The sequence below is a fragment of the Oryza glaberrima genome, chromosome 10, assembly GCF_000147395.1.
Source record: "Oryza glaberrima chromosome 10, OglaRS2, whole genome shotgun sequence".
NCBI lineage: Eukaryota > Viridiplantae > Streptophyta > Magnoliopsida > Poales > Poaceae > Oryza > Oryza glaberrima.
Window position 1 is genome coordinate 2,056,522 of NC_068335.1, and position 24,993 is coordinate 2,081,514.

General features: G+C 41.5%; 3 protein-coding genes and 1 pseudogene across 3 annotated transcripts; all 4 read right to left on the reverse strand.

Moving 5' to 3' along the window:
• Positions 1 to 345: 345 nt before the first annotated feature.
• LOC127753205 (MEIOTIC F-BOX protein MOF-like) lies at positions 346 to 3,728 on the reverse strand. Its single transcript, XM_052278671.1, has 4 exons — positions 3,612 to 3,728; positions 2,393 to 3,323; positions 1,414 to 1,569; positions 346 to 1,317 (listed from the first exon to the last, which is right to left on the reverse strand). The coding sequence occupies exons 1-4, from the start codon at positions 3,620 to 3,622 to the stop codon at positions 1,144 to 1,146; spliced, it is 1,272 nt and encodes a 423-aa protein (XP_052134631.1). The 5' UTR covers positions 3,623 to 3,728; the 3' UTR covers positions 346 to 1,143.
• Positions 3,729 to 3,943: 215 nt separating this feature from the next.
• LOC127753206 (putative F-box/FBD/LRR-repeat protein At5g44950) lies at positions 3,944 to 7,759 on the reverse strand. The gene is made up of 2 exons (XM_052278672.1): positions 7,692 to 7,759; positions 3,944 to 7,575 (listed from the first exon to the last, which is right to left on the reverse strand). Exon 2 carries the CDS (start codon positions 7,514 to 7,516, stop codon positions 6,557 to 6,559), a length of 960 nt encoding a protein of 319 aa, XP_052134632.1. The 5' UTR covers positions 7,517 to 7,575; positions 7,692 to 7,759; the 3' UTR covers positions 3,944 to 6,556.
• Positions 7,760 to 10,183: 2,424 nt separating this feature from the next.
• Positions 10,184 to 12,824, reverse strand: LOC127752876 (MEIOTIC F-BOX protein MOF-like). Its single transcript, XM_052278315.1, has 4 exons — positions 12,763 to 12,824; positions 11,652 to 12,611; positions 10,764 to 10,919; positions 10,184 to 10,662 (listed from the first exon to the last, which is right to left on the reverse strand). The coding sequence occupies exons 2-4, from the start codon at positions 12,543 to 12,545 to the stop codon at positions 10,465 to 10,467; spliced, it is 1,248 nt and encodes a 415-aa protein (XP_052134275.1). The 5' UTR covers positions 12,546 to 12,611; positions 12,763 to 12,824; the 3' UTR covers positions 10,184 to 10,464.
• A 946-nt stretch (positions 12,825 to 13,770) lies between these two features.
• Positions 13,771 to 24,845, reverse strand: LOC127752626 (uncharacterized; annotated as a pseudogene).
• Between the last annotated feature and the right edge of the window lie 148 nt (positions 24,846 to 24,993).

Below are 24,993 nucleotides of genomic sequence, written 5' to 3' on the forward strand. Positions count from 1 at the left end.
CGACCAGAAATTGATGGGTGAATGCTCCAGCGATCGAGGGGGGGGGGGGGGGGGGGGGGGGGGTTGAGATGCAATAAGCATCGGAAGAAATGATGAAGCAAACCTCGATTTGGAGCAACACGGAATGGGAAGATATGCGTTGCTGAAGAAGATGCTGCGGATTGCGTATTTGAGTGATATCTGGGTGGTTTTGGCCGTTGACGGAATAATCAAACGGTTCTGATTGGTTGATAAATTACTTCATTATTAGTTACCTTGTGGGAAACTTTTTTTTTTTTAAAAAAAAGAATGAAATGGATTTGTTTTCACCAATAGTTTATAGGATAAGTATAATATCAGCAGAATTATTTTTGGCAGTGTTTTTCTCACAATTTTGGTGTTAGACAATAAGAATATGTTTTGTGATCAAACTGAGTAATTTAGCTCCTCTAGAACGCGGGAATCTAGAAGATTTTCACACTACCTAGCGGATTTTCCCACGCAATTTTGCACGGGTTAGATGAATTGGATTTGGAAATTTTGTCATGACATAAAGAAATTTGGTCATATACCTCCCTTTTGATTGAAAATTGATATTATACCGGTGACCAAAGCAAACGGCAATCGTTCGAAAAACAAATGACGAGTCAGAACGGATTGTATGTGAAAACTGGGTCTCAGAGTGATAGAAGTTGGACAATGGGAAAAGCTGATTGATATATCAACTAAAAGTGAAAGCAGGTCACGGATTGTAACAAAACTATCAGAAAAAAAAAAACATGACTCCCAAATGGGGATACTCAAAACATGTAACATACAGTATTTTGATCATGTGATCAATGGTTTTCTAGCAAACAAGGTAACCAAACAGGCAGAACGAATATCGGCGAATAGAACAACACGGAGTGACATTACAAGGTACAAGCAACGGAGCAACTCAAGATCCAAGACAACTGATTGGGTGCACTCAAGTCGTAGCACCAAACAAGAGCGGAAGATAAACCAGTCTTATGTGCCATCGAACTCAGCTGGAATCAACCAATGTATGTATATCCGTCCCCAAAAGAATAAGATTTTTCAACGGGACAACAAGAGAAGAGATCCTTTGATATTTCATCTCTACTCAGGCCAGAAAATTAGAGGCCCTTGATGCTGCATCTGGCTCTAGTGTTTGATATGAATCTGAGCAGAGGTCATACCGCTACTAACAAAGAAGTCGACCAAGTTGTTGACCAGGGGATCATTCTCCGAGCACATGACTTCAACAATCTTAAGGTGCCCACATGTAAATGATCTTTCAGTAAGCTCACCAATGATTCTTGGTTGCTGATAACGAAACTATAGCAAAGAAAACAGGTAAGCTATATCCTGAAGACAAGTGCATGTGCAAAATTTTCAAGTTGGATCAGTACACATTTGGAGAAGATCATTTACCGGATGGAGTTTCAGTGTTAGCTTCTCTAGTCTTGGTGTGTTCTGCATGAATAAAATTAAAGCATAGAAATTCGCATCCAGACACCATCGACCGAGAGTCAGGTTGACAAGATTGTTGAATTTCGGACACAATTGCAAATTGCCTTCGATTGTCAGCTGCACAAGATTGAAATGATTAGCTGGCTAAAAAAAACTTCCAACAAAATTGAGCGAGCTAACATTATGTGATATATATCCTGTTTGCAGCGCAGGTATAACTGTAAGAATGTCAAAGGAACACGAGAAGAAGAAAAAAACTTATGACAACAAAAATGCAACATTATAACATGCTATAGTTTTGTTTTTTTTTTGCCATCAACAAGAATCCAAAGCCAGGAGAATATTTGAATTAATTGTCAGGATGCTTTCTAAGAAAGTCGAGTACAATAATGAAAATACAACACAACTATGTCATGATTCAAGAGGTAGCAGTACAAGACAGACTTCTTGCTAAAGCATTTTCCATTTGCATGTTGCCTTTGAATGCCTCTTAATTTTCAAAGTTATGTAAAACTGTCAAATGAAGTTAAATAATCACTCAAATATGAGACAAGATACATTTTCAGTTGGTAACCCCAAAATTGAATCCACATCACAAAATATTAGAGTTGTCGAATAGGAAATGCTCCAGTCCCTTGTGAAGAACAAAAAGCTTCCAACTAAGGTATTTCCAATAAAGTGATCAACTGGTTGATTTATCTACAGATGACCTGGGTACATGAACGAGATTGCATCAAGTGGTTGACAGGTTGAGTTATCATATCAGCGCATCATGATTTCATGACATAAGAATTAGCCATAGAGGCAACTAATTATAGTGCTGTTATGAAGTGTCAGGAAGCATACCGCGCTTTAGATTTCACTTTTTCAAATTGATACCTAAATTAAGATGCAGGTATATGCTAAGATAGAGAGGAATATGTAAGATCAAAAATCATACCTCGCCCAGATAATAGAACTCCAAATTTTTAACACCAGAAAGTGCCCATAGATATTGGCGCAAACCCCTAGCATCAAATTCATCAATAAACTCACTAGGTTTAACTGATGCAGTCACTACTGATGCCATGTCCTTCAGTACAACTATGCCGTGCGCAGGCCTCCACAATGTCAGAGAAGTAACACTCGGAGTATTAATAGAAGTCTTGTGTTCCATGGAGAACTTAGTGTCCTTGATGGTCAAAACCTTCAGTGTCTGGGAGGAGATCTCATCACCGCTAATGATGCAGTCATCTAAGGAGAGATCTTCCAATGCTGGACAGCCCGACTCGAGTTGCTTGAAGAAACCATCTTCCAGAAGAACATTTGAGAACACAACTTTTGTCAGGTAGCTTGAAGTAAACACAGAGTGATCAATCACCAACGGGTAGAGGTCAGCGAAGACGAGGTCACCGTAAACCTCTACAACCCGGGCCTTCTTCTGCAAAGCTTGACTGATCCACCTGTTGGCGGCAGCATCTTGCGACTCGGTGTCATCCTCGTTGTCATCAGATATGGAGTACCAGAGACAGAACTTGTCAATAGAGGCAACAGGGTCGCGGAGTTCCAGCAGCCGGTTGACAAATCTCTTGAACATCGGCACCGCCACCGCCAACGCCTCATCGTATCCCGCTTTAGTGTCCGTCATCTCGAAGAACTGCTTGTAGTCCGCGTTGATGAGAGGCATGGAGAGCCAGAGGTTGCGCCACCGGCGCGACAACACGCACGTCTGCACCGCCTCGCGCAAGGAGAGGAAGGACATGATGCGGTGGAGCACTCCTTCGGGGAGACCGCTGATCATGTCAGTGCTGGGGGCGTCCCTCGTGAACATGGTGTCCGAGCCGCGCCCGCGGAGGCCATTCGTCGAACAGGTGTCGTGCGTGGACTGGAATCTGCAGGACGGGAGGGAAAGAACAATCAATCAAGGATCAATAACCCATGGATCCGCAGCTCAAAAGTATAAGCAACAAAGATTTGAGATCGCAGTGCAACACTCGAGCAGAAAAAAATCAATCGGGTGAAATGAAATCTCCATGGACCGAAAGAGGAAAGATGCAAGAAAGAAACCATGAATCGAGCAAGATTCGGCATCGCAGCAAAGCGAGATTCGAGCAGAAAATTGATGGATGGGTGAAAATTCTCCAGCAAATCGAAGAAGGAAAAAGGAAGAAGAAGCATACTTGATAATCATTTGGCGATCGCGCCGCAAGCGCAGTTCACCTCACAAGGGAAGGGGAGTGAGGAAAGGGGGAATGTTCCAGAAGGCAGAGCAGCTTTGCCTTTGTATATTTTTCCTTTTTTTATTTTGGGTGAATAGCTAAACTAGTCCTCCAAATTTTATGTGAGGCTCAATTTAATCCTTAATATTTCAATATGTTCATATCAGTACTTCAGGTTTTTGTTTAGTTCAAACTTATCCTTGAACCCACATAACCAACAACTCTCTTGATAAAAAACACTTATACCCTCTCATTCACATATATAAGAGAAATAATTGCGTGCCATGAATTCTTTTTATAGTAGCAATTTATGTAAAAGACCAAGGCTCAGACCCTAGTTGAGTTTTGCCTGTGGAGTGGAGCTGAAGCCCCACTAGGATCGCCTTTTTCCGCTGCTGCTGCTTTGTTTTCGGTGTGAGGACTAAGCGCCTCTTCTGTAAGTATTTACGTTTTATTTATGTTTGGATCTGTTTATTACTTGTCGTTTTGTGTATCCTGGCTGGTTCTGGACAGGGATTTAATACACAAAATAGTCTGGAAATTTGGGCTAAATTTCTGGGCGTGACAGCCTCGGACCGGAAGGGCACAGTCGGCGATGCCGTGTGGGAGGGCAGCGGGGCCATCCCCGTGCGCTGCCGTCCGCCGTCCACCACCCGCCCCTCCGCGTCGTCGTTCGCCGCTCACCACCGACACCTCGCTGTGCGCACCTGCCGACCTGTGTCCGTGAGAGAGAGAGAGAGATTTAGGAAAAGGGGAAGCAAAATGGGAGCAAAATGCAAATATGTTGCCATGCTGGACCGCCATGTAAGCCAGTCAACCCGATCAGAGGTCCTTTGGACGTCGATGACTCACTTAAACAAGATGGTGGACCTAGATGTGCAATTTACAAGATTATGGACCTAAGTGACACCCGCGCTCAACTTTAAGGATCGGACGTGTATTTTACTCAATTTTTTTCAATGGTTTTTGCTAGAAATTCGGCAACATAATTTGTGTTGGATTTCCTCACCATTGGTGACTGGTTCGCCGTCAAGATTCATTCAGGGGAGTAGTTTATAAACGGCAAGAAATTTAACCAATCTATTTTAGTACTGTAGCAAAATAAAAAATAATTCACTTAGATTACTACAGCATTTATACAGTGAATGAAAAAAACTCATATATTTCAGATATAAGTTTAGAACTCACATGCATGATATATCAAAGACAAAAAGTTAATGGTGTGGTATTATGAAATTACATGTGGTTATGTGCAATGCGCAAAAAAACCCATGATTTTATACAATTTGGACCATAATAATACCTGAGGTTTTTATGAATTTACTCAAAATAATATTAATTGTATATACTTTCCACAATTAGAATGATCTCAGTTTATCCTGATAGAAATACTACAAGTTGGACGTTAATACCTGGGGTTTTGTTTTTTTATTAATGTGTTTTGTACATGAAATTTAAGTATTCATATAACCTTAACCTTGGGTTATGTGTATCCAATTGTAGATATAGAGACCAGATTTCTATCCATTATCTTAAAAAGATATTGTTTTATTTCCTCATCTCTAGTTGATTACTTATTTACTTGAACACAAGGCGTGCCATCCATCGACAACCCACGAGGCTCAATACTATTATCCACTATAGCTTTGTAGTCCATTTCCGTTATATTTTCACCTCCATTTTTGGCCTATTCACAAGTTTATATTGGCGTGATGAGTGGTAAAGTTTAACACACATATATAATATATAACAACTTAGCTGGTTACAAAATCTGTAATTCTTCTGTTTTAGTTTTGTTTTTTTTTGTTTTTTTTTTGTAAATAACACTTCTTTCTTTTTAATATATAACTACCGGGCACAGTCCTGGTAATATTTTGCATAAAAAAACTTATGAGGCGGAGAGATGCTAACATGAATTGCATGTGTTAATTACTACCCACATCTTAAAATGTAACAATCTAGGATATGTCTAATCATATATCATGTCCAGATTTATAATCCCAGGATGGGATTAGGGACGGAGGGGAATACTTGGCTTCCTTTCTACTCCCTCCGTCCCCTAATATAAGGAATTTTAATATTTTACTTGCACTGTTTGACCATTCATCTTATTTAAAAAAATTTAGAATTATTATTTATTTTATTTGTGACATACTTTATTATCCAAAGTACTTTAAACACAACTTTTCGTTTTTTATATTTGCCCAATTTTTTTTGAATAAGACAAGTGGTCAATTCAAGATAATGGATAGTAAAAGACCACAAGGAAAGAAGAAAGATATGATGACTGCCAAAAACCAGATTAAACAATGCCATACTTGTTTGGTCCCACGTAAACTCTATAGAGCATGTGCGAATTATTTATCAGGCTTTTTTCCATGCAAGTTGGGTAGCTAAGCCAGTCGACACAATACAAATGTATCACGAGGTAGCAGCAGGAGTAAGACACTGAAAAATTGCTGAAGCATCTTTCCATTCATTTGTTGACTTTGAATGTCTCATAATTTTGAAATATATGTGTAGTATTCCTCTCAGGAAAGAAATATATATGGAGTAATGTGAACTGAAGTTAAACAATTACTCAGATTTTGGATGATGCATTTTCAGTTGCCAAACCAAATATTGCAGCCACACAAAGCACATGTCAGTTATCAAACAGGAAAGACTCCAGTTCCATTGTGAAATTGAACTGCCAACTAAGATGCTTCAGGTCAAGTGATCAACATGTTAATTTATATAGAAATGAAACAGAGTACATGAACTATATTAGATGATTGGTTGATATAACATCAGTTATCCTATTGATATGTCATGATTTCACGACATAAGATTTAGTTAGCAACACTTAGTTTTGCAGGTACAGGTAAACAATGTCATGTAATTGTGAAGTATCAAGAAGAGACACTTCACCTTTTCACATTGACACCTAAGTCAAGATGCATAAGACAAGGTGGAATATGTAAGATCAGTAAGCATACCTTTTTGCCCTGATAACTGAAAATCAAATCTTTAACATGAGAAAAGCTCCAGAGATAGTGGCGGAGATCATTAGCATCGAAATCGCCGCTTTCCACACAATAAAGTACCACTGATGCGCTCACTAGTGATGCCACGTCCTTTAGTACAGGCTTGCCGCAAATAGTATTGCGCAGGGCCAAAGTAGTAACTGTCGGAGTAGAAATAGAAATCCTGTGCTCATAGCAGAATTCAGTAGTATCGAAGGTCAAAACCTTCAGTGTGTTGGAGGAGATCTCGTCATCCGCAACGATGCAATCATCTAAGTAGAGACGTTCCAATGCTGGACAGCCCATCTGGAGTTGCTTGAAGAAACCTTGGTCCATGAAAACATTGCCGAAGGCAATTCTTCTCAGGTAGATTGAATTGAACACCGAGCGATCGAGCTCCAATGAGTTGAGCTGCACGACAACCTCCAGAAACCAGGCGTTCTTCTGCAAACCGTAGGAAATCCACCTGTTCGCGTCTGCGGATCCATCGTCGTCTTCGTCTGGTATGCAGCATCTGAAGAAGAACGTCTCTATTGAGGCGGTGGGATCGCGTCGCTCCAGCAGCCGGTTGACGAACCTGTTGAACACCACCACCACCTCGGCATCCTCTACGTCCTCCTCTCCCTCGCCGTCGATGGTCCCGTCCGGGGTGAAGTCGTAGATGTCGGCGTGGACGCGGGGTACGGAGCGCCAGAGGTCGCGCCAGCGCCGCGAGAGCACGCACGTCCGCACGGCCTGGCGCGAGTCCAGGAACGACATGATGCGGTGGAGGACCCCCTCGGGGAGGCCGCTGAGCCAGTCCCTGCCCGAGTCTTGCGCGGGGTCCATGGCCGGACCTTTCTTGCCAGGCGGCTCTTCCATGGCCGCCGAGCACCCGCTCAGACGCCTTTCGTCGAACAGGTGGCGCGCGTGGAAGCCCGCTGCAGAGAGAGGAAAAACCAAGAAACCAAGCACGCAGCAGATCAACCGTAAGCAAGATTCGACAAGGCAGCAGCTCTGGCAAGCAACGATGATTGGAAGAAAGGAAGAAACAAACCTCGATTGGTTTGGTGCTCGTCTCTCGGTGTTTGGGCTGTGAAGAGAAGGAAGACGAACAATCTCTTTGTATTTGCTGCGCGGAAATAAAGCGGTGATGCCTCGTTTTCCCTCCACAACTCTAATTATTTCCCGCGCATTTAGTTTCAGCTACTTTGATGGGCTTCCCATCAGAGCCCAATAGCCACAGAATGTAAGCTTGATCCGCTTCGTCCATGAGTAACTAAGTTTCGAATTATAAGTTCATATTATAAAGGAAAAATTTGTCACAGGACACACAAAAAACGTGTAATTGACTAAGAGATACCGTGAAAACGTGATACGGCTGGTAGACACTACAAACAAAACGTGTAATTGGCCGTAGGACACCGGTCGTATTATTTTATTATTTCCAGGTCAAAATAGGTGAGATATTTTTCTAAATGCCTGGATTGCCCCTTCTCTTTCCTTCTTTAAACACTGGTGGGTCCCACGTGTCATGGACCGTGTATGCTTAATCTAATTTTTAATAGGTTTTTAACCACCTGGGCCCACGCATCATGGACTAATTTGTTCCTAATTAGTAGGGTGATTACTATTTGCTAATCATAAGTGGGGCCCACATCTCTCTCCTATCCTTCTTCTTCCTCACGCATGCGGCGGAGCGGAGGAACGGCGCGCGGCCGGCGCGATGGCCCAAGCCAGGGCGCCTCGGCGCTCGGAGGAAAAAGCGGCGGCGCTCTGCCGGGGTACCACTGCCGGCGACAGCGAGGACCAACACCGGGATCTCCTCGTTCAGCGAGGACCAACGCCATGGCGACGAGCAGCGCTGGGATCTCCTCATTCAGCGAGGACCAACGCCATGTCGACGAGCAGCGCCCAAGTGGTCCACTCTGGAAGCAACGTGAACCAGAAGGCGGCGAGGACGGCGATGGCAACGAGCGCCAGCGCGACGGCAGTGTTGGGGAGGAGCAGCGCGAAGGAGACGGCGTCGAGCGGGAGGCGGAGGCGCCGTGGGAGGAGGAGGAGGGCGATGTGGCCACCGAGGAGGAGGAGGACGGAGAGCGAGGAGAAGCCGAGGTAGGCGCGGAGGCAATCTGATCCGATGAATTGGCGGTGGCGGTGCTCCATGGCAGGGGCAATCTCGCCATTTGAAATATATTATCACCTCTTTTGACATGGAAATTATAAAATATTACCTCCGGTGTCGTATAGCCAATTACACAAATTTTAGAGTGTCCATCAGCCGTGTCACTTTTTACGGTGCCTCTCAGCCAATTACACTTTTTTGCATGTCGTGTAGCAAATTTTGCCTATTATAAATTGTTTGATTTTTCATCAAACTTCTTTAAATTTAACCAAATTTATATAAAAATATAGCAATAATTACAAGACCAAATTAGTTTCGTTCAATATATTTTGATGTTATGTTGTTTTGCATTGAAAATATTGCTATGTTTTTGTATAAGATTATTTAAACTTAAAAAAGTTCAACTTAAAAAGAATTGAAGTGACGTATAATATAAATGGAGGATGTAAAGTAGTTATATGCCCCTATCCCCCATTGAAATGGTTGTGTATTTATTGGGACCATTTTGAATCAGACATGTAAACACTTCATATTAATTTATATAGCCACCTACATGACTAAGGGTGTGTTCGGTACCACAACTTCCCAACTTCTAATCCTTAATTCTTCACGAGCACGTTTTCCGAACTAAACGATGTATTTTTTAAAAAAATTCTTTATAGAAAAGTTGCTTTAAAAATTATATTAATCTATTTTTAAGTTTACGTTAGTCAATAATTAATTAATTATATTAATCCACTTTTAAGTTTACGTTAGTCAATAATTAATTAATTATATGTTAGCAAGTCAGCTACGTTTTGCGTGCGCGAAACACAAGATTACAACATCAACTCCTGAGCGCAGCCTGAAGTCATGATTCACAAGGTAAGAAAACTGTCAGACTTCCAACAATTGCTGAGACATTTTCCATTTGTATGCTGTCCACATTCTGTGATTGCCGCCGACAGGTAGTACAAGACTATCTTACATGCAGCTAAAGGCACGACTGTTAAAATTTTCACAGCACCAAACAAGAGCAGTAAACATTTCTCTCTGCCTTGAAAGTTGATCACAAGATCAACACAATCTACTTACATCATGTGATTTATGTTTTAATTTGCAGTAACAAGGTAACAAGGTATGCCCGCTCTGGCAGAAACAAACATCATCAAACAGTAGAAGAACTGCTGACCATACAACTTACAACTTTACAAGTTACAAGCAATGAAGCAACCCAATGCAAGACACGCGATTGTTTGTACTCAAACATGTCTATGTTCTTCAAAACTCAGCTGGAACCAACAAATGTATAACCAGCCCAGAAAGAGAGGCTTCTTCAATGGAACAACAAGTGAATTGATCTTTTTGCTATTTCATTCAAACATTTCCAGGAAAAGTACAGTACCTCACGCTGGAACCGGCTCCAGTGTTTGTCCAGGGGATCATCCTCCAAGCATATGGGGTATTTAAACAGAAGCAACATATATACAGTCATGGTCCTTGGAGAATCAACAGAAGTAAACAAGTACAGGACTATTGACCTTACAAGCAAGAAAGACATGATTGTTTGTACTCACGTCATAGCACCAACCAAGAAGTCTATGTGCTTTCAAACTCTACTAGAATCGAGTAATGTAGCTGAAAGAGAGTGATTAATTTGGATGGAATGACAACCGAATGTATGATCCTTGACGTTTCATATCTCCTCAGACTGGAAAAGTGGACGTTACTCATACTCACTCTGGCTCCATTTTTTGATATGAATCTGAACAGAGGACATTCCACTATTCACAAAGAAGTTGACCACGTCGTTGGCCAGGGGATCATCCTCCAAGCATATGACTTCAACACTCGTAAGGTGCTCACATGTAAATGATCTTTCTTCAATCTGGCCAATGATTCTTTGTAATTTTCCTGTACGATACTATAGCAAGAATAAACAGGTAAGCTATATTCCTGATGATATGTGTTCTTGTCAAAAATCTTTCAAGTAGGGTCAGTATACATTTGGAGGAAAATATTTACCATTGCGAGTTCTAGGGTTAGCTTCTCCAATATTGGTGAGTTCCGAAGGAAGACGATTAGTCCATAGAAGTTGGCATCCAGACACCATGGACCGAGAGTCAGACTGACAAGATGGATGAATTTTGGACACAATTGCAAATTGTTTTCCATTGTCAGCTGCACAACATTGGAGTGATCATGTGGTATATAAAAGACATGCCATATTATAGACAAAAAAAATCAAAAAATATGGCAACAAAATTGAGAACATGGGCATTATGTGATAAGTACTCTGGTTGTAGTACAAGTACAAATATAGCTTCAAGACAATGCATGGTAAAATACTACAAGAAAAAATATAAATTATGGCTACCAAAAACCAGATTAAACAATGACATACTTGTTTGGTTCCAATGGCAGTTTATAGAGCGTGTGTGAATTGATTATCTGGATGTTTCCAAGCAAGTATCACGAGGTAGCAGCAGGAATAAGACTTTCGAAAATTGATGAAGCATTTTCCATTCATTTGTTGACTTCGAGATTTGAATATCTCATAATTTTCAAATATATATGCAGAATTCCTGTAAATGTGCAGTAATGTCAACTGAAGTTAAACAATCACTTGGATTTTGGACAGGATGCATTTTCAGTTTCCAAACCAAATATTGCAGCCACACAAGAACATGTTGTGCCATCAAACGGGAAATGGATCCAATTTCATTTGTGAAATCAAATTGCTAACTAAGGTTCGTTTATGTAGAAATAAACAGAGTACATGAACAGATGAACTAAATTGGACGGAATGGTATGGTTGATAATATCATCCACCCTATCAACACACGTTTTCACATTGATACCACAGTTAGGGCACATAAGACATGGGAAAATATGTAAGATCAGTAAGCATACCTTCTTCCCGTGATAACTGAAATCCAAAATTTCAACATTATAAAGGCTCCAGAGATAGTCGCGGAGATCACTAGCATCAAAATCGTCGTCTTCCACATGACAAAGCAACAGCGACGCGCTCACTAGTGCTTCCATGTCATTCAGTACAGGTTTGCCACTCATAGGATAGTGCAAGCCCAGAGAAGTAATACTCGGACTAGAAATGGAAGTCTTGAAGCCACAGCAGAAATGAGTGGCATCGAGGGCCAAAACCTTCAGTGTCTGGGAGGAGATCTCATCATCCACAATGAAACATTCATCCAAGAAGAGCTCTTCCAATTCTGGACACCCCATCTCGAGTTGCTTGAAGAAACCTTGGTCCATCACAACATTGCTGAAGTCAATTGTTTTCAGGTAGCGCGATGAAAACACCGAGTGATCGAGCTCCAATGCGTAGGACAGCACGGCAACCTCCAGAACCCGGACATTCTTCTGCAGAGCGTAGCTGATCCATCTGTTCCCTTCTGCTGAGCCATCATCGCCTCCATCCGATCTGCAGAATCTGAGGAAGAACGATCGAATCGAGGCATTGGGATCACGGAGCTCCAGCAGCCGGTTGACGAACCTGTTGAACACCACCTCGTCCTCCGCTACGGCCGCTTCGTCCACCTCGTCGTCGTCGCTGGTCCAGTTCAGAGTGAAGTCGCAGAAATCGGCGCGGACGCGGGGAACGGTGCGCCAGACGTCGCGCCACCGCCGCGACAGCACGCACGTCCGCACGGCCTGGCGCGAGTCCAGGAAGGACATGAGGCGGTGGAGGACACCCTCGGGGAGGTCGCTGAGCCGGTCCTCCCTGCCGCCGGCGTGCTCCGGGGCCATGATCCGCCACCCGCGCTTGACAGGCGGCGCCTCCATGGCGGGCTGGAAGCCGAGCGCGTCGCAGAGGCGTTTCGTCGAACAGGTAGTGCGCGTGCGTGGAAGCTGCACGCACAAAAACCCCCAAGACCAACCAAGAATCAACCAGACATGAGTCCGCATGCAATTCTAAGCAAAGATTTGTGGATGAACTGATGATGATAAGTGCAAGGAACAGAAACTAGGGATCGATCGAAGGAGGGAGCCATGCGCATACCTCGAATTCGTCGAAGCGCGGCACGGAATTGGAGATTGGGAGGCGTGCTGCTTTGGACCTGGCTGTTCATTTCGGTAGATAGACGCTTTGCTTGTATGTATAGTATAGGACGACGTGCTTGTAAATTTGTTCCATCGGATTTCCTCCTTTCTCCGTTATCGAAATATGGAAAAAAGCTCCTCGAAAGGAGATTATTGGATTACAGTAATCTAATCTAGCTTATAGATTACAATAATCCAGCATAATAATCTGCTTGTTTGTTTTAGCTTACTTCTAATAAATCTAGATTATAATAATCCTCAGCTGAATTAAATAGGGTCTAAGGATTAATTTGTATCTATATAATCTAGAAAATGAACTATAAACTCATGTTAAGAAATCTAGAATTAAATTTAGAGATATAATATTTATTTATTTTTTTCCTCAAAAATATTCGAGATATAAATATTTTGTCACAAATATATCCTCGTCGCTGGGTGAAAGTGGGAAAGCGTCGCGGAACTATTGCGCGAGAATTACCTTTCGCAAGGGACAACCAATGTGCGAGACCGCACGGCATGGCTGCCACAGGACCAATGATTAAATGTTTTAATCACATTGATTAGCAACTAATTAATCATTAATTATCATTAAATAATCACTAATGATGGTAATTAATCACTAATTTTGGACCAGACATCCGATATCGCTGTTTCCTTTTGTGACACTGTTCGGTCTCGCTATTTCTCTATACGTACGAGACCGCGGTCTCTTGTAACGATTATGCGAGATCGACGTATATTTTTGCCAAAGAACTTGCATCCTAGATATTTTTGAGAAAAAAAAATAAATGAACAGTATATTTTGAAATTTATTTCAAGAAATCTACCATTTCTAGACTAGATTTTCACCAGCTGTTTTTAGAATCTCCAACTTTGCAAACAAGGAGTTGTTTAGCATAGTAAGATTGAGAAGAAAAGACTACAATTGCCTCGTTCTGTAAGCTAAGAAAAAGAAACAATAGAACCTACAAGTGAAAGGCCATATTTACTCAAATATGTAATATACATACACAATACTAGTTCTTAGAAGATCATTTTAGGCTAGCTCCCTGCATCATGTGATTGCAGCAAACAATAACGACTGAACTTACATGCAACGAGACACGATTATTTGTATTCGCACAATAGCAGATAGCGTTTTAGAGCCAAAAGAAACATCATAGCAGACAGCACCAGACAGGATAAGTATGTCTCTGTGTCATCGAACTCTTTGACATTTCATCTGTCCTCATCCCCCGAATAAATGCAGGTAACTTATCCGCTTTTAGCTGGCTCCAGTGTTTGATATGAAACTGAACAGAGGGCATGCCACTATTAACAAAGAAATCTTTCACACTGATGACCTGGGGATCATCCTCCAAGCATACAACTTCAACAATCTTAAGATACTCACAAGTAAATGATCGTTCTGTAAGCTCGCCAAAGATTCTTGGAGATTTTTCCCAATTACACTATAGCAAGAGAATAAATAGGTAAGCTATATATCGATACACAGACTCTAGGGCAAAAAACAAATGAGTAGGATCAGTAAACATTTGGAGGAAAATGTTTACCCGTGCGAGTTTCAGTGTTAGCTTTTCTAGTCTTGGTGAGTTCTGAAGGAAGACAATTAGTGGATAGAAGTTTGTATCCAGGCACCATTGACCGAGGGCCATGTTGACACATTGATGAATGCCGGACACCACTGCAAATTGTTTTTGATTATCAGCTGCAAAAGATTTAAATGATTAATATTCCAGAATCACAAAACTTGTCAACTAAATTGAGAACTCTAACAGTATGTGATAAAATATTCTATTTCAGTGCATGCCTAACCAATGAACCATTGCTTCAACGTCAAGATAATGGATGGTAAAAGATCCCAGGAGAAAAAAAATGAAATTATGTCAACAAAAGACGAGACTAAACAATGTTACACTTGTTTGTTTTATGCGAATTTCTTGAGCATATGTCAAGGTTTCCATGCAAGTCATGTAGACAAAACCATTAAAAATATACACAAGTATATCATGCTAAAGCAGTAAAAGTGAGACCCTCAACAATTTCGAGTGAAGTAAAATAATCAGCAAGATATCATAAAAGATGCATTTTCGGTTGGCAACCTGATATTGTATCCTGACTAGAACATGTAAGAGTGCCCACAAGAGAAATGATCCTGTTTCATTTTGAGATAAAATTGCCAACTAAGAAACTTCAGGGAAAGTGATCAACGGATTGATTTACCATTTTCATCGAGTGAACTGCACTTTGGACCACTTTTTATTATCGAAGTTTCACTTTGGACCGCCCTATCCAATCTTTTCACTTTGGACTAGGTATTTTTACCTTTGTTGCACTTTGGACCACCCTAACAATTTTTGTGTAGCCACATCCAAACCTCTCATATGGCAAAGATGTGACCTACACGTAAATAGGGAAGATCATTGGCACGAGGGTGCCAATGTGCTGGAGGCTATTGATATGCTCATGAAGAGAGTTTGGGTGTCCAAAATGAAAAAAAAAAAGGGCACAAATACCTAGTCCAAAGTGAAGATTAGGAAAAAGGTGGTCCAAAGCGAAACTTAGGTAATAAAAGGTGGCCCAAAGTGCAATTCACTCTTCGTCTTATCAATATATTATGATTTCATAACATAAAAAATAACTATGTAGGCAGTTGTCTAGTCAATTGGAATTGTATTTGCAAGCCAAAGGAGTTGGAAGGCCTAGGCATTCTAAATCTAGAAAAATTTGCGCGAGCTTAAAGAATTCGATGGCTATGGCAGAGCTGGAAGGAGGACACCAAGCCATGGGCAAACATGGAAACGCCATGCGATAACACTGACCGAGATCTCTTTCGTGCAAGTACTACCATCACCATTGGAAATGGAGAGAAAGCCAGATTCTGGACAGATCACTAGCTGCAAGGACAATGTCTGAAAGAAATAGTGCCTGCGATTTTTTCTCTAGCAAAAAAGAAAACAACATCTTTGAAAAAGGGGCTAGATAATAATCACTGGATGACGTCACTTCATTCTATCACCTCGATTGATCAAATTGATAAATTAGTGCAGCTGGGAAACATCTTGCAGAATATTACTTTCAACTCAAATATATATAACAGATGACATCACGTGGAAATGGACTGCAAATGGCCAATACTCAGCAAAGAGTGCTTACTTAGCACAATTTCAAGGAGGGACAGTAAACACAAGTTTCTTACCCCTCTGGACAGCGACTGCTGAACCGAAACAACGTTTTTTCGGTTGGCTGCTCCTACATCAGAAAGCACTTACGGCTGATAATTTACTAAAAAGATATTGGCCATGCAATTGGATCTGTTGCTTATGCAGGAATGCCTTTGAAGATGCTAACCATCTAGCCAAAGAATGCCCTTTCACAGCTATGGTATGGAACAAAATTTGCCTTTGGCAAGGACATAATGCCTATACCCTTCACAGCTCATCTTGCACTTTCAAAGATTGGTGGGAAACATTATGCAAGGTAACGCCTGCAGCTACAAGGAAGCTAATTCTTGGAGACCTTACAATAACGTGGTGGAATATTTGGCTAGAACGAAACAGAAGGATTTTCTGTCAGTCTTCACAAAATGAGAACCAGGTGGCCTCCTTAACCAAGGAAAATATAAGCCAAATTAATTTGTCCAGATGTTAAATGTTGCTGTTTTTTAAGTTGCCTGTATCCTGAGGACTTTGCCTAGTTGGCAAACCTCTTCTTTCGACCATTTAGACGGTCTCTGTGTTTCTGTATTCTGACCTTTTATTCCCTCTAATATATTCGGCAAGTCTTTTGCCGCTTTTCGTTTCAAAAAAAAAAAACTAACTATGCAAGGGTTAGTTTTGCAGATACAGATAAGTAAACTATTGTAATTATGAACTGTCAACAAGATTTTCATATTGATAGCTTCATGGATACACTATGTAATATTAGTAAGCATACCTCTCTACCCTCATAAATAAACTCCAATTTTTTTGCAGCAGAAAGGCTCCAGAGATTGTGGCGGAGATCATTAGCATCAAAACCGAAGTCGACTTCAAATTCGACGACGTATTTAAGACATGTAACTGACACTGATGCAGTCATTAGTAATGGCATGTTGTTCAGTATAGGTGTGCAACCCTCAAGACAAGACAATGTCAGAGAAGTAACACTCGGAGTAGAAATAGTGGTCTTGTTCTCCATTGAGAATTGAGTTCCATCAATTGTCAAAACCTTCAGTGTCTGGGAGGAGATTTTGTCATCCGCAATAGTGCACCAATGTAAGAAAAGATCATCCAATACTGGACAGCCCACGTTAAGTTGCTTGAAGAAACCTTGGTCTAAAGAAACACGTGAGAACCCAATTCTTCTCAGGTAGCGTGAAGTAAACACCGTGTGATTGAGCTGTAACGGGTAGGACATCACGACAACCTCGATAGCCTGCTTCTGCAAAGCATGGCTAATCCACCTGTTGGCATCTACAGAGGCACGCATGCTTCCATCACAAAATCCACTCAGCTTAGAGCACTAGAGCCAGAATATGTCCATCACGATGGTGGGATCACGGAGCTCCAGCAACCGGTTAACAATCAACCTAAACTCCTCATCGGAGTTCCCATTGTCCCCGTAGTAGAAGTCAAACTCGTTGATGTCGGCGTTGATGTAGGGCACGGTACGCCAAAAGTTGCGCCACCGCCATGACAGCACGCACGTTCGCACGGCCTGGCACATGTTCAGGAAGGACATGATGCGGTGGAGGACTCCCTCGGGGAGGTCGCTGAGCCGGTCCCAGCCGGCGGTATCGTCCTCCATATGGCTGCCGAGCACGCCGCGACGTTTCGTCGAACAGGTGGCGCGCGTGGGAGCTGCACAGTAGCGGGAAGACCAAAGAACCGGTAAGCCATAAATCCGCAGCAGCTTAATTGCAAGCAAGATTTGAGAATTGAGATCTTAACCGCAAGAACTGATTCCCGCTCGAGCAGAAGCAGAGATTGGTCGTCGGTGAAGAACATCCAGATGGGAGCGATCGATGATTCAAGAAGAGAAAGATTGGACGGGAGGAGATCAACCATACCTCGAGTGGTGAGGTGAGAGGTATGCTTCCGGCCACCGGCGAGCGGATCATCCGGTGCTCCTCGCGTATGAAGCTCGCCACCATGGAATGGAATGGGGATTGGGGAGATCGGGAGGCGCTCTTCCTTTCCCTTCCCTTCGCCTCACGCTCATGGTGCCAAGTACTGAAAGTGAAGTGAACTGGAAGCCACTGAAGCTGCCCCTGGCCCAAATTGGCTAAATACTCCTTTTTTTTCCTTTTAGCAATTGGACTAAAGTTACGTATGTAATTTGGTTGAAAGTTATTTTTCTTGAATAGTTTTGTAATTTGAGTAAAATCTCAGCAGACACTTCTTAACGAATAGTGGTTTTTTAATGGAATACTGTAGTTTTTTCAAGAGAAAAGTCTAGTTTTCGTTAAAAATGTTCTGAGTTTTTTTTTCAATATAATGTTTTCCTAAGAGAAATATTTTTCAGTTTATAGTGGAAGTTTTTAAGCAAGTATAATATTTTTGAAAGTTTGTTGTAGAAATATTTATGTAGAAAATTCTTTATGAATTCATTTTATATAATGTTAGAAGATGCCTAAAGTACAAATTTCCTTTATTCTCCCACCACCAAAGGTAGCAAATATGTTCCAGAATTGGCTACAAGATGTCAAGATCTAATAATAAGCTTATGTAAAAATTTTAACAAGGGCCTCTGCTGTATGTTACTCAACCTAGCTTCATGGAAATGATTTTGTCTTCGATAGGAAGAAGATGTGTAATCTTATGCAAGTACTCCCTCCTTTTCATATTAAAAGTCATTTTTTTAATCAAAATTCTTTAGGTTTAACCAAGTTTATAGAAAAAATTAGCAACATCCACGACACTAAACTTGTTTCACTAAATTTAACATTGAATATATTTTGTTACAATGTTTGTTTTTATTGAAAATGTTACTATGTTTTGCTAGACTCGGTCAAACTTGAAGAAGTTTGACTAAGCAAAAAGTCAAACGACTTATAATATGAAACAGAGAGAGTATTATATATGTACAGCAATTGACTTAGCATACATGAAGAAAAAGATTTATTCTATATCCTTTGCTACTTTACTTTAGCATTTCATGATGCACATATTTGTCCCATCCATTTTATTTTAAACGGTTAGGGTGTGTGCACCTAGTGCAAAAGACCGAAAATGCAACACTCTTCCATTATGAAAAACAACAAGAAGAAGAAGTCTAAAGGAATCTCTACTTTTTCTATTTTACTAGTGAAATATCCCTATATTTTATTGTAATAGGCCAAGTCCATATATATAGAGATAGACTGTAAGTGTTATTGGGTGATAGAAACATTCTGGTGGTTACGTACGTACGCTACGCGTGAGGGTGTGCGTGGTTACTGTGCGATGGAAGTTCGGTAAGAAGAGAGGATGTCTCCGCTTTTAAGGTAGTTGACATATCCAACTTTTGCTATATTCACAAATATCAGTGTTAAATTGAACTAGTATTAGTATGTTTATATCAGGTCTCTTCAGTAGATAAGGGCTTCAGCTGTAGCTGTTGCTTTCCTTATGCTTGCAGGATTTTTCCGGTTGGTTGCCGCACAACCATAGCCCCAGCAGCCGAACATGCCCATCACTTGCTAACTACCTATTTTCAGTAATGGGACTCGTAGAGGTGAGCTTGCATGCATGCCTGCTTGACTTACACGCAGCCACGCGGGTGCATGGGTTGCATATTAGATACCTCATTTGGACGTCAAGTGCAAGGCATCAGTGTATTAAATTGCATCGTGCATGTATCAATGGAGAATCATGGGATAGAATATAGGAATATGGGGGTGGTATTCCACATGCATAAAGGGATATCTAGAATGACAGCGTCAATAGCGGCATTGGTGTGCGGTAACAGAAGATGGGTGGTTTGGCAAGATGATGGTAGCGCCGCCAAAGCCATGGGTAGGTGAGATTGTGGTGTGTGGTTTAGTAACAAGGTTGAGGAAATCTAGTACTCCCGCTGTCCCAAAATATAAGAAGTGTTGGACACGGTTATTAAGAAAGTAGGTAGAAGTGAGTGGTGGAGGGTTGTGATTGGATGAGTAGTGGAGGTAGGTGCGAAAAGTAAATGGTGGAGAGTTGTGATTGGTTGGGAAGAGAATGTTGGTGGAGAAGTTGCTATATTTTGGGACAAATGCTAAAGGCTAAATGTTGTTATATTTTGGAACGAAGGGAGTATTATGTATCTGGCATGAGTTGCTAGAGACATGAATACATAATAATTGAAAGGTAAATATTATTATACAACTGATGAAAAAGAGAGCAGAAGAATTGTGATTTCTCTTTTAATAGGGATCGGATCTTTGTTCCAACTCCCTAAGATTCAAGTGAATTTTGGGAATATAATCATTATACTATGTAGTCAAGGATGCGAGGGTACGGGGAGGAGGGAGGAGAAGGCCGTGGCTGCTGGGTAGGGGGGGAAGGAGGTGACGGCAGCGGGGAGACGTGGGCGTGGAGAGGCAGTGAGCCTTCTAGGGAGGCAGAGCGGCGGGTGTGGAGGCGCGGTGCAGGGATGAGATGAGATGGAAACAGCGACGCGGAGGAGGGGAGGCATCGTGCGGCAGTGAAGGGGAGGGAGTAAATACTTCTCTCTGTTTTTTTTTTGGTCTAGGAACGTGGAATGATGACAATGTAAAAGAAGTTTCTTGAAGTACCGAGATATTCTGCCAACCCAATGATCTGACGGTTTGCAACCTCTGGAGCGAAAATCAGTCGTTCCATATCCGTTTGATAATGTGACGCTGTAGTTTTGCATGGAGGGTTTCACATTTTCACTTTTCAATTATTTAGATGGAATAAGTCTACTTCACTCCCTGAAGTATTAAGGTTGGTCTACTTAACCCCCTAAAGTACGAAACTGGTATGAAAACCGGTTTAAATATAGTGATTTTGTAGGTGGCTTTGACATGTAGATGGTCATGTGGCAACGGTATTGGCTTGCATTGCATAAAGATTAGTCTAGTAAACCCAAGTTGATAAAACTATTGTTTTTCACTACCAGATCGACAAGCCTAAAAATTATATAACAACACTAATTTACATCATTATCAGCCCATTTCACTTGTGAATAAAATGTTTAGCCCATTTCAATAGTCTCCTCTATAGTCCATGTCATCGTGTGTATAATAAAACCACTCTAGGAGGCTATTTGAATTGGTTTTGATACTTTATGGGGTAGAATATCCTGTTTCGTACTTCAGGAGGGTGAAGTAGGCTTATTCCTATTTAGATTAAAAATGAGAAATGAGAATGAAGCTCCAGCTGTTAATGACTTCAGGGGGTTATGATCTTGAAGGGTTTGACCACAGTTGTTAACGACTACTTCAGTTGGAAAGTCAAAAAGTAGGGGGGGGGGGGGGGATTTGGATCGTCTGCCTTCGCAGAGTGAAGGCACGAGCATGCAGTCAGCCCCTTATCCACCATTGAAGTAATCCAACAGCTCACGTCGCATGTACGCTTAAACAGACGAATGAATTTGTCTGTGAAAGACCACGATGGTTCTATCGCAAAAAAAAAAATCCCACGATGATTGTTTTGGTCTGGGAAGTGTACGTGAGCTGAAGAAACTTACAAACTATATTAGTGCTAATACACATAAAAAAAATGGATGATATCACCAAATTAAAAATACAAGAAAACCGAAAGTTTCAAATAACAACACTAATTCATTACAAAGTAGTTCTCCATCTTTTTCATATTATAAGTCATTTGACTTTTTTTCTAGTCAAAAATCGTTAAGTTTGACTAATTTATATAAAAAATAGTAATATATAAAATATCAAATTAGCTTTATTAAATCTAACGTTGAATATATTTTTATAATATATTTGTTTTGTGTTAAAAAGTAAAAAAAAGAAGTTTGACTTGAAAAAAAAAGTCAAGCGACTTAGGCCTTGTTTAGTTGGAGAAAATTTTTGGGTTTGGTTGTCACATCGGATATACGGACACATATTTGAAATACTAAACGTAGTCTAATAACAAAACAAATTACAGATTTCACTAGGAAATTGCGAGACAAATTTATTAAGCCTAATTAATTCGTCATTAGTAAACGTTTACTGTAGCACCACATTGTTAAATCATGGTGCAATTAGGTTTAAAAGATTCATCTCGCAATTTACACGCACACTGTGTAATTAGTTTTTTTCCACATGAAAAGTTTTTATTTTGGGAACTAATGGAGGGAGTATGACGCAATGTCAAGTCACATCATAAAAAGCAAAATAAAAATTATGATTAGAGCATAGGATTGATAAGAAAAATTACGAAATTTATAATGCAAACATCATTGGTATTCGGACTGAGATATAGCAGTAGTACTTCGTGGGCTTTGACAGACATATATCCATTCAGATGTGCACAGGCGACGTGAGCCATTGGATTATTTGAACAGTGGATGAGGTGCCGACTGCACGCAGAGCCGGCCCTGGCCCTATGCAGCCGAGGCGACCGCCGGGGGCCCATGATAGTGGGGGCCTATGATAATGGGGGGACCAACACCTAATATTAGTAGTCTAGTACCTGTCTATAGCCTACCTGGAAGCAAAAACGCCGAAACGAGAGGAGTTGGAGTGTCGTTGCCTCGTCGCCCGATCTGAGACACTATTGATCTTAATACCGTTATTGATGATTTTGCATCAAGAAATGCTTGAAGAAGTATATTTTCATGAGAAGCAATGGATATGATGGGGTTCTTTTCTTCATTAAGGTGATGATATTAGTTCCAAGGTATAAATATATTGTTGTTTTGGTTGATTTTATTTCTCGATAATTACCTGATATGTTTTTTTTTAATATATGGATGTATTTGTTTTCGTTTTGCAAGTAAAATTAGCGTCTATATATATCATAAAATTTTATTTATAGCTTATAGAGCACATCGCGATGAGTTCGCCTAGGGTCCTCAAAATTATAGAACCAGCCCTGACTGCACGCTCGTGCCTTCAAGCCGTGAAGGTAGAGGATCCAAATCCCGGGGGGGGGGGGGGGGGGGGGGGGTTGGCCTTAAAATTGCCATTTCCGATCACTCCTGTTTGTTTTGTTTTTCGTTCTACTGTTTTGTATAAATAATGTCGACGGGAAGTATCGAGTATGCCCCGTAATCACCAGCTGAAGCTTGACCAGGGTACCAAATCAGCCTAAAACGAAAGTACTATAGAATGGACTCATCCGGACAGATGCAGGCAATGAAAAAAGACCAATAGATCCTACAAGTGAAACTGTGAAAGCATACCCTAGTTCATGGAGGAACATTTTAGGCTAACGACTGAATTTGTGTTTCCCCCAAAAAAAACCACTGAACTTATTACATGCAAAGAGACAAGATTGTTTGTACCCACATCACATCAGAGAGGATCAAACCAGATCAGTAAATATGCCTACGTGCCTTAGAACTCAACCAGCCAAGTAACTTATCAATGGGACGGAATAGGAATGCGGGTAAACGCCGGTAACTTATCATCCTCTTTTAGTTGGCTCCAGTGTTTGATATGAAACTGAACAGAGGTTATGCCACTACTAGCAAAGAAATCTTTCACACGGATGACCTGGGGATCATTTTCCAAGCATATCACTTCGATAATCTTAAGGTGCTCACATGTAAATGATCTTTCTGTAAGCTCACCAATGATTCTTTGGTGTATTTCCGAAGTACACTATAGCAAGAAAAGCAGGTAAGCAATATTCTGATGAGCAAACTTGTGTGAAAAATAATCAAGTGGAATCAGTATACATTGGGGGAAAGTATTTACCTTTGCAAGTTTCAAAGTTAGCTTCTGTAGTTTTGGTGAGTTCTGAAGGAAGACAGTTAGTGCATAGAAGTTTGCATCGAGGCACCATTTGCCGAGAGTCAGGTTGACAACATTGACAAATTCAGGACACCATTGTAAATTGTTTTCGATTTTCAGCTTCGAAAGATTAAATTATAATCAGAAAACTTGCCAACAAAAATATATTGAGAGTACTAACGGTATGTGATACATGGTATCAAACCCTCAGGAGTATACATGGTTAGAGAAGTAACACTTGGAGCAGAAATAGATATCTTCTGAACTTCAGTGGCGTTGATCGCAATGGAGAAATAAGTTCTATCGATGGTCAACACCTTCAGTGTCTGGGACGATATTTTGTCATCCTCAATGGTACAGTGATGTAAGAAGAGATCTTCCAATGCTGGACAGCCAGCTTCAAGCTGCTTGAAGAAACCTTGGTCTAAACGAACACCGGAGAACCCAATTTTTCTAAGGTAGCGTGAAGTAAACCTTGAATGATCGAGCTCCAATTGGTGCCAGGGGTACATGACAACCTCTAGAACCCGGGCTTGCTTCTGCAAAGCATGGCTAATCCACCTGTTGGCGTCTGCAGAGGAAGCAGTATCGATATCCAATTTGTGGTACCTGAACCAGAACGCGTCCATCATGGCGATGGGGTCGCGGAGCTCCAGCAGTCGGTTGACGAACCTCTTGAACTCCACCTCACTCCTTCGGAACCCGAAGAAGTCAAACTCTTTGCAATCGGCGTTGATGCAGGGAACGGTGCGCCAGAGGTTGCGCCAGCGCCGCGACAGCACGCACGTCTGCACGGCCTGGCGCGCGTTCAGGAGGGACATGATGCGGTGGAGGATTTCGTCGGGGAGGTCGCTGATCCAGTCCATCCCGGCAGCGTGCGCTGGGGTCTTGACCTTCCTGCGTCTGCAAGAACGCCCCTCCATGGCGGCCGAGCACGCATAGGCGTTTCGTCGAACAGGTGGTGCGCGTGGGGAACTGCACAAGAGCGGAAGAACAAGAAGCCATGAATCCACAGCCCAAATCAAATCAAAAGTTGAGATGTCAGTGCAAGGATCGAGTCCCGAATGCCTACCAGGAATCTGCCCGTGAAGAACTCCCAGAGAGGAAAGATGCAGCAAAGGATGGGGGAAGGAAGGAGGGAAGGAGGGAGCCGTACCTCCAGCTCCAATGGCGGTTGCGTACTCGAGTCTCAACCACGTCTTTTCCATTTTAATAGAAAAGAGAAAACCTAACTACTCTGCTAGATGGGCTGATAATCTCCAATGGGCTGGGCCCTGTTGTCTACTTGGCCCAAGATGTACAACTGTCTTCTTCTTGTTTTTTTTT

What these genes read in the sequence shown, in the direction of transcription:
- LOC127753206 (XM_052278672.1), bottom strand. Translation starts at nt 7,516, where the DNA reads ATGGAAGAGCCGCCTGGCAAGAAAGGTCCGGCCATGGACCCCGCGCAA.
- LOC127752876 (XM_052278315.1), bottom strand. Translation starts at nt 12,545, where the DNA reads ATGGAGGCGCCGCCTGTCAAGCGCGGGTGGCGGATCATGGCCCCGGAG. An exon ending in TCAGTTATCACGGGAAGAAG is followed by an intron (nt 10,920 to 11,651) that starts GTATGCTTACTG and finishes AATGTTGTGCAG; the next exon opens with CTGACAATGGAAAACAATTT. An exon ending in TAACCCTAGAACTCGCAATG is followed by an intron (nt 10,663 to 10,763) that starts GTAAATATTTTC and finishes TTCTTGCTATAG; the next exon opens with TATCGTACAGGAAAATTACA.
- LOC127753205 (XM_052278671.1), bottom strand. An exon ending in AGTTCTATTATCTGGGCGAG is followed by an intron (nt 1,570 to 2,392) that starts GTATGATTTTTG and finishes AATCTTGTGCAG; the next exon opens with CTGACAATCGAAGGCAATTT. An exon ending in TAACACTGAAACTCCATCCG is followed by an intron (nt 1,318 to 1,413) that starts GTAAATGATCTT and finishes TCTTTGCTATAG; the next exon opens with TTTCGTTATCAGCAACCAAG.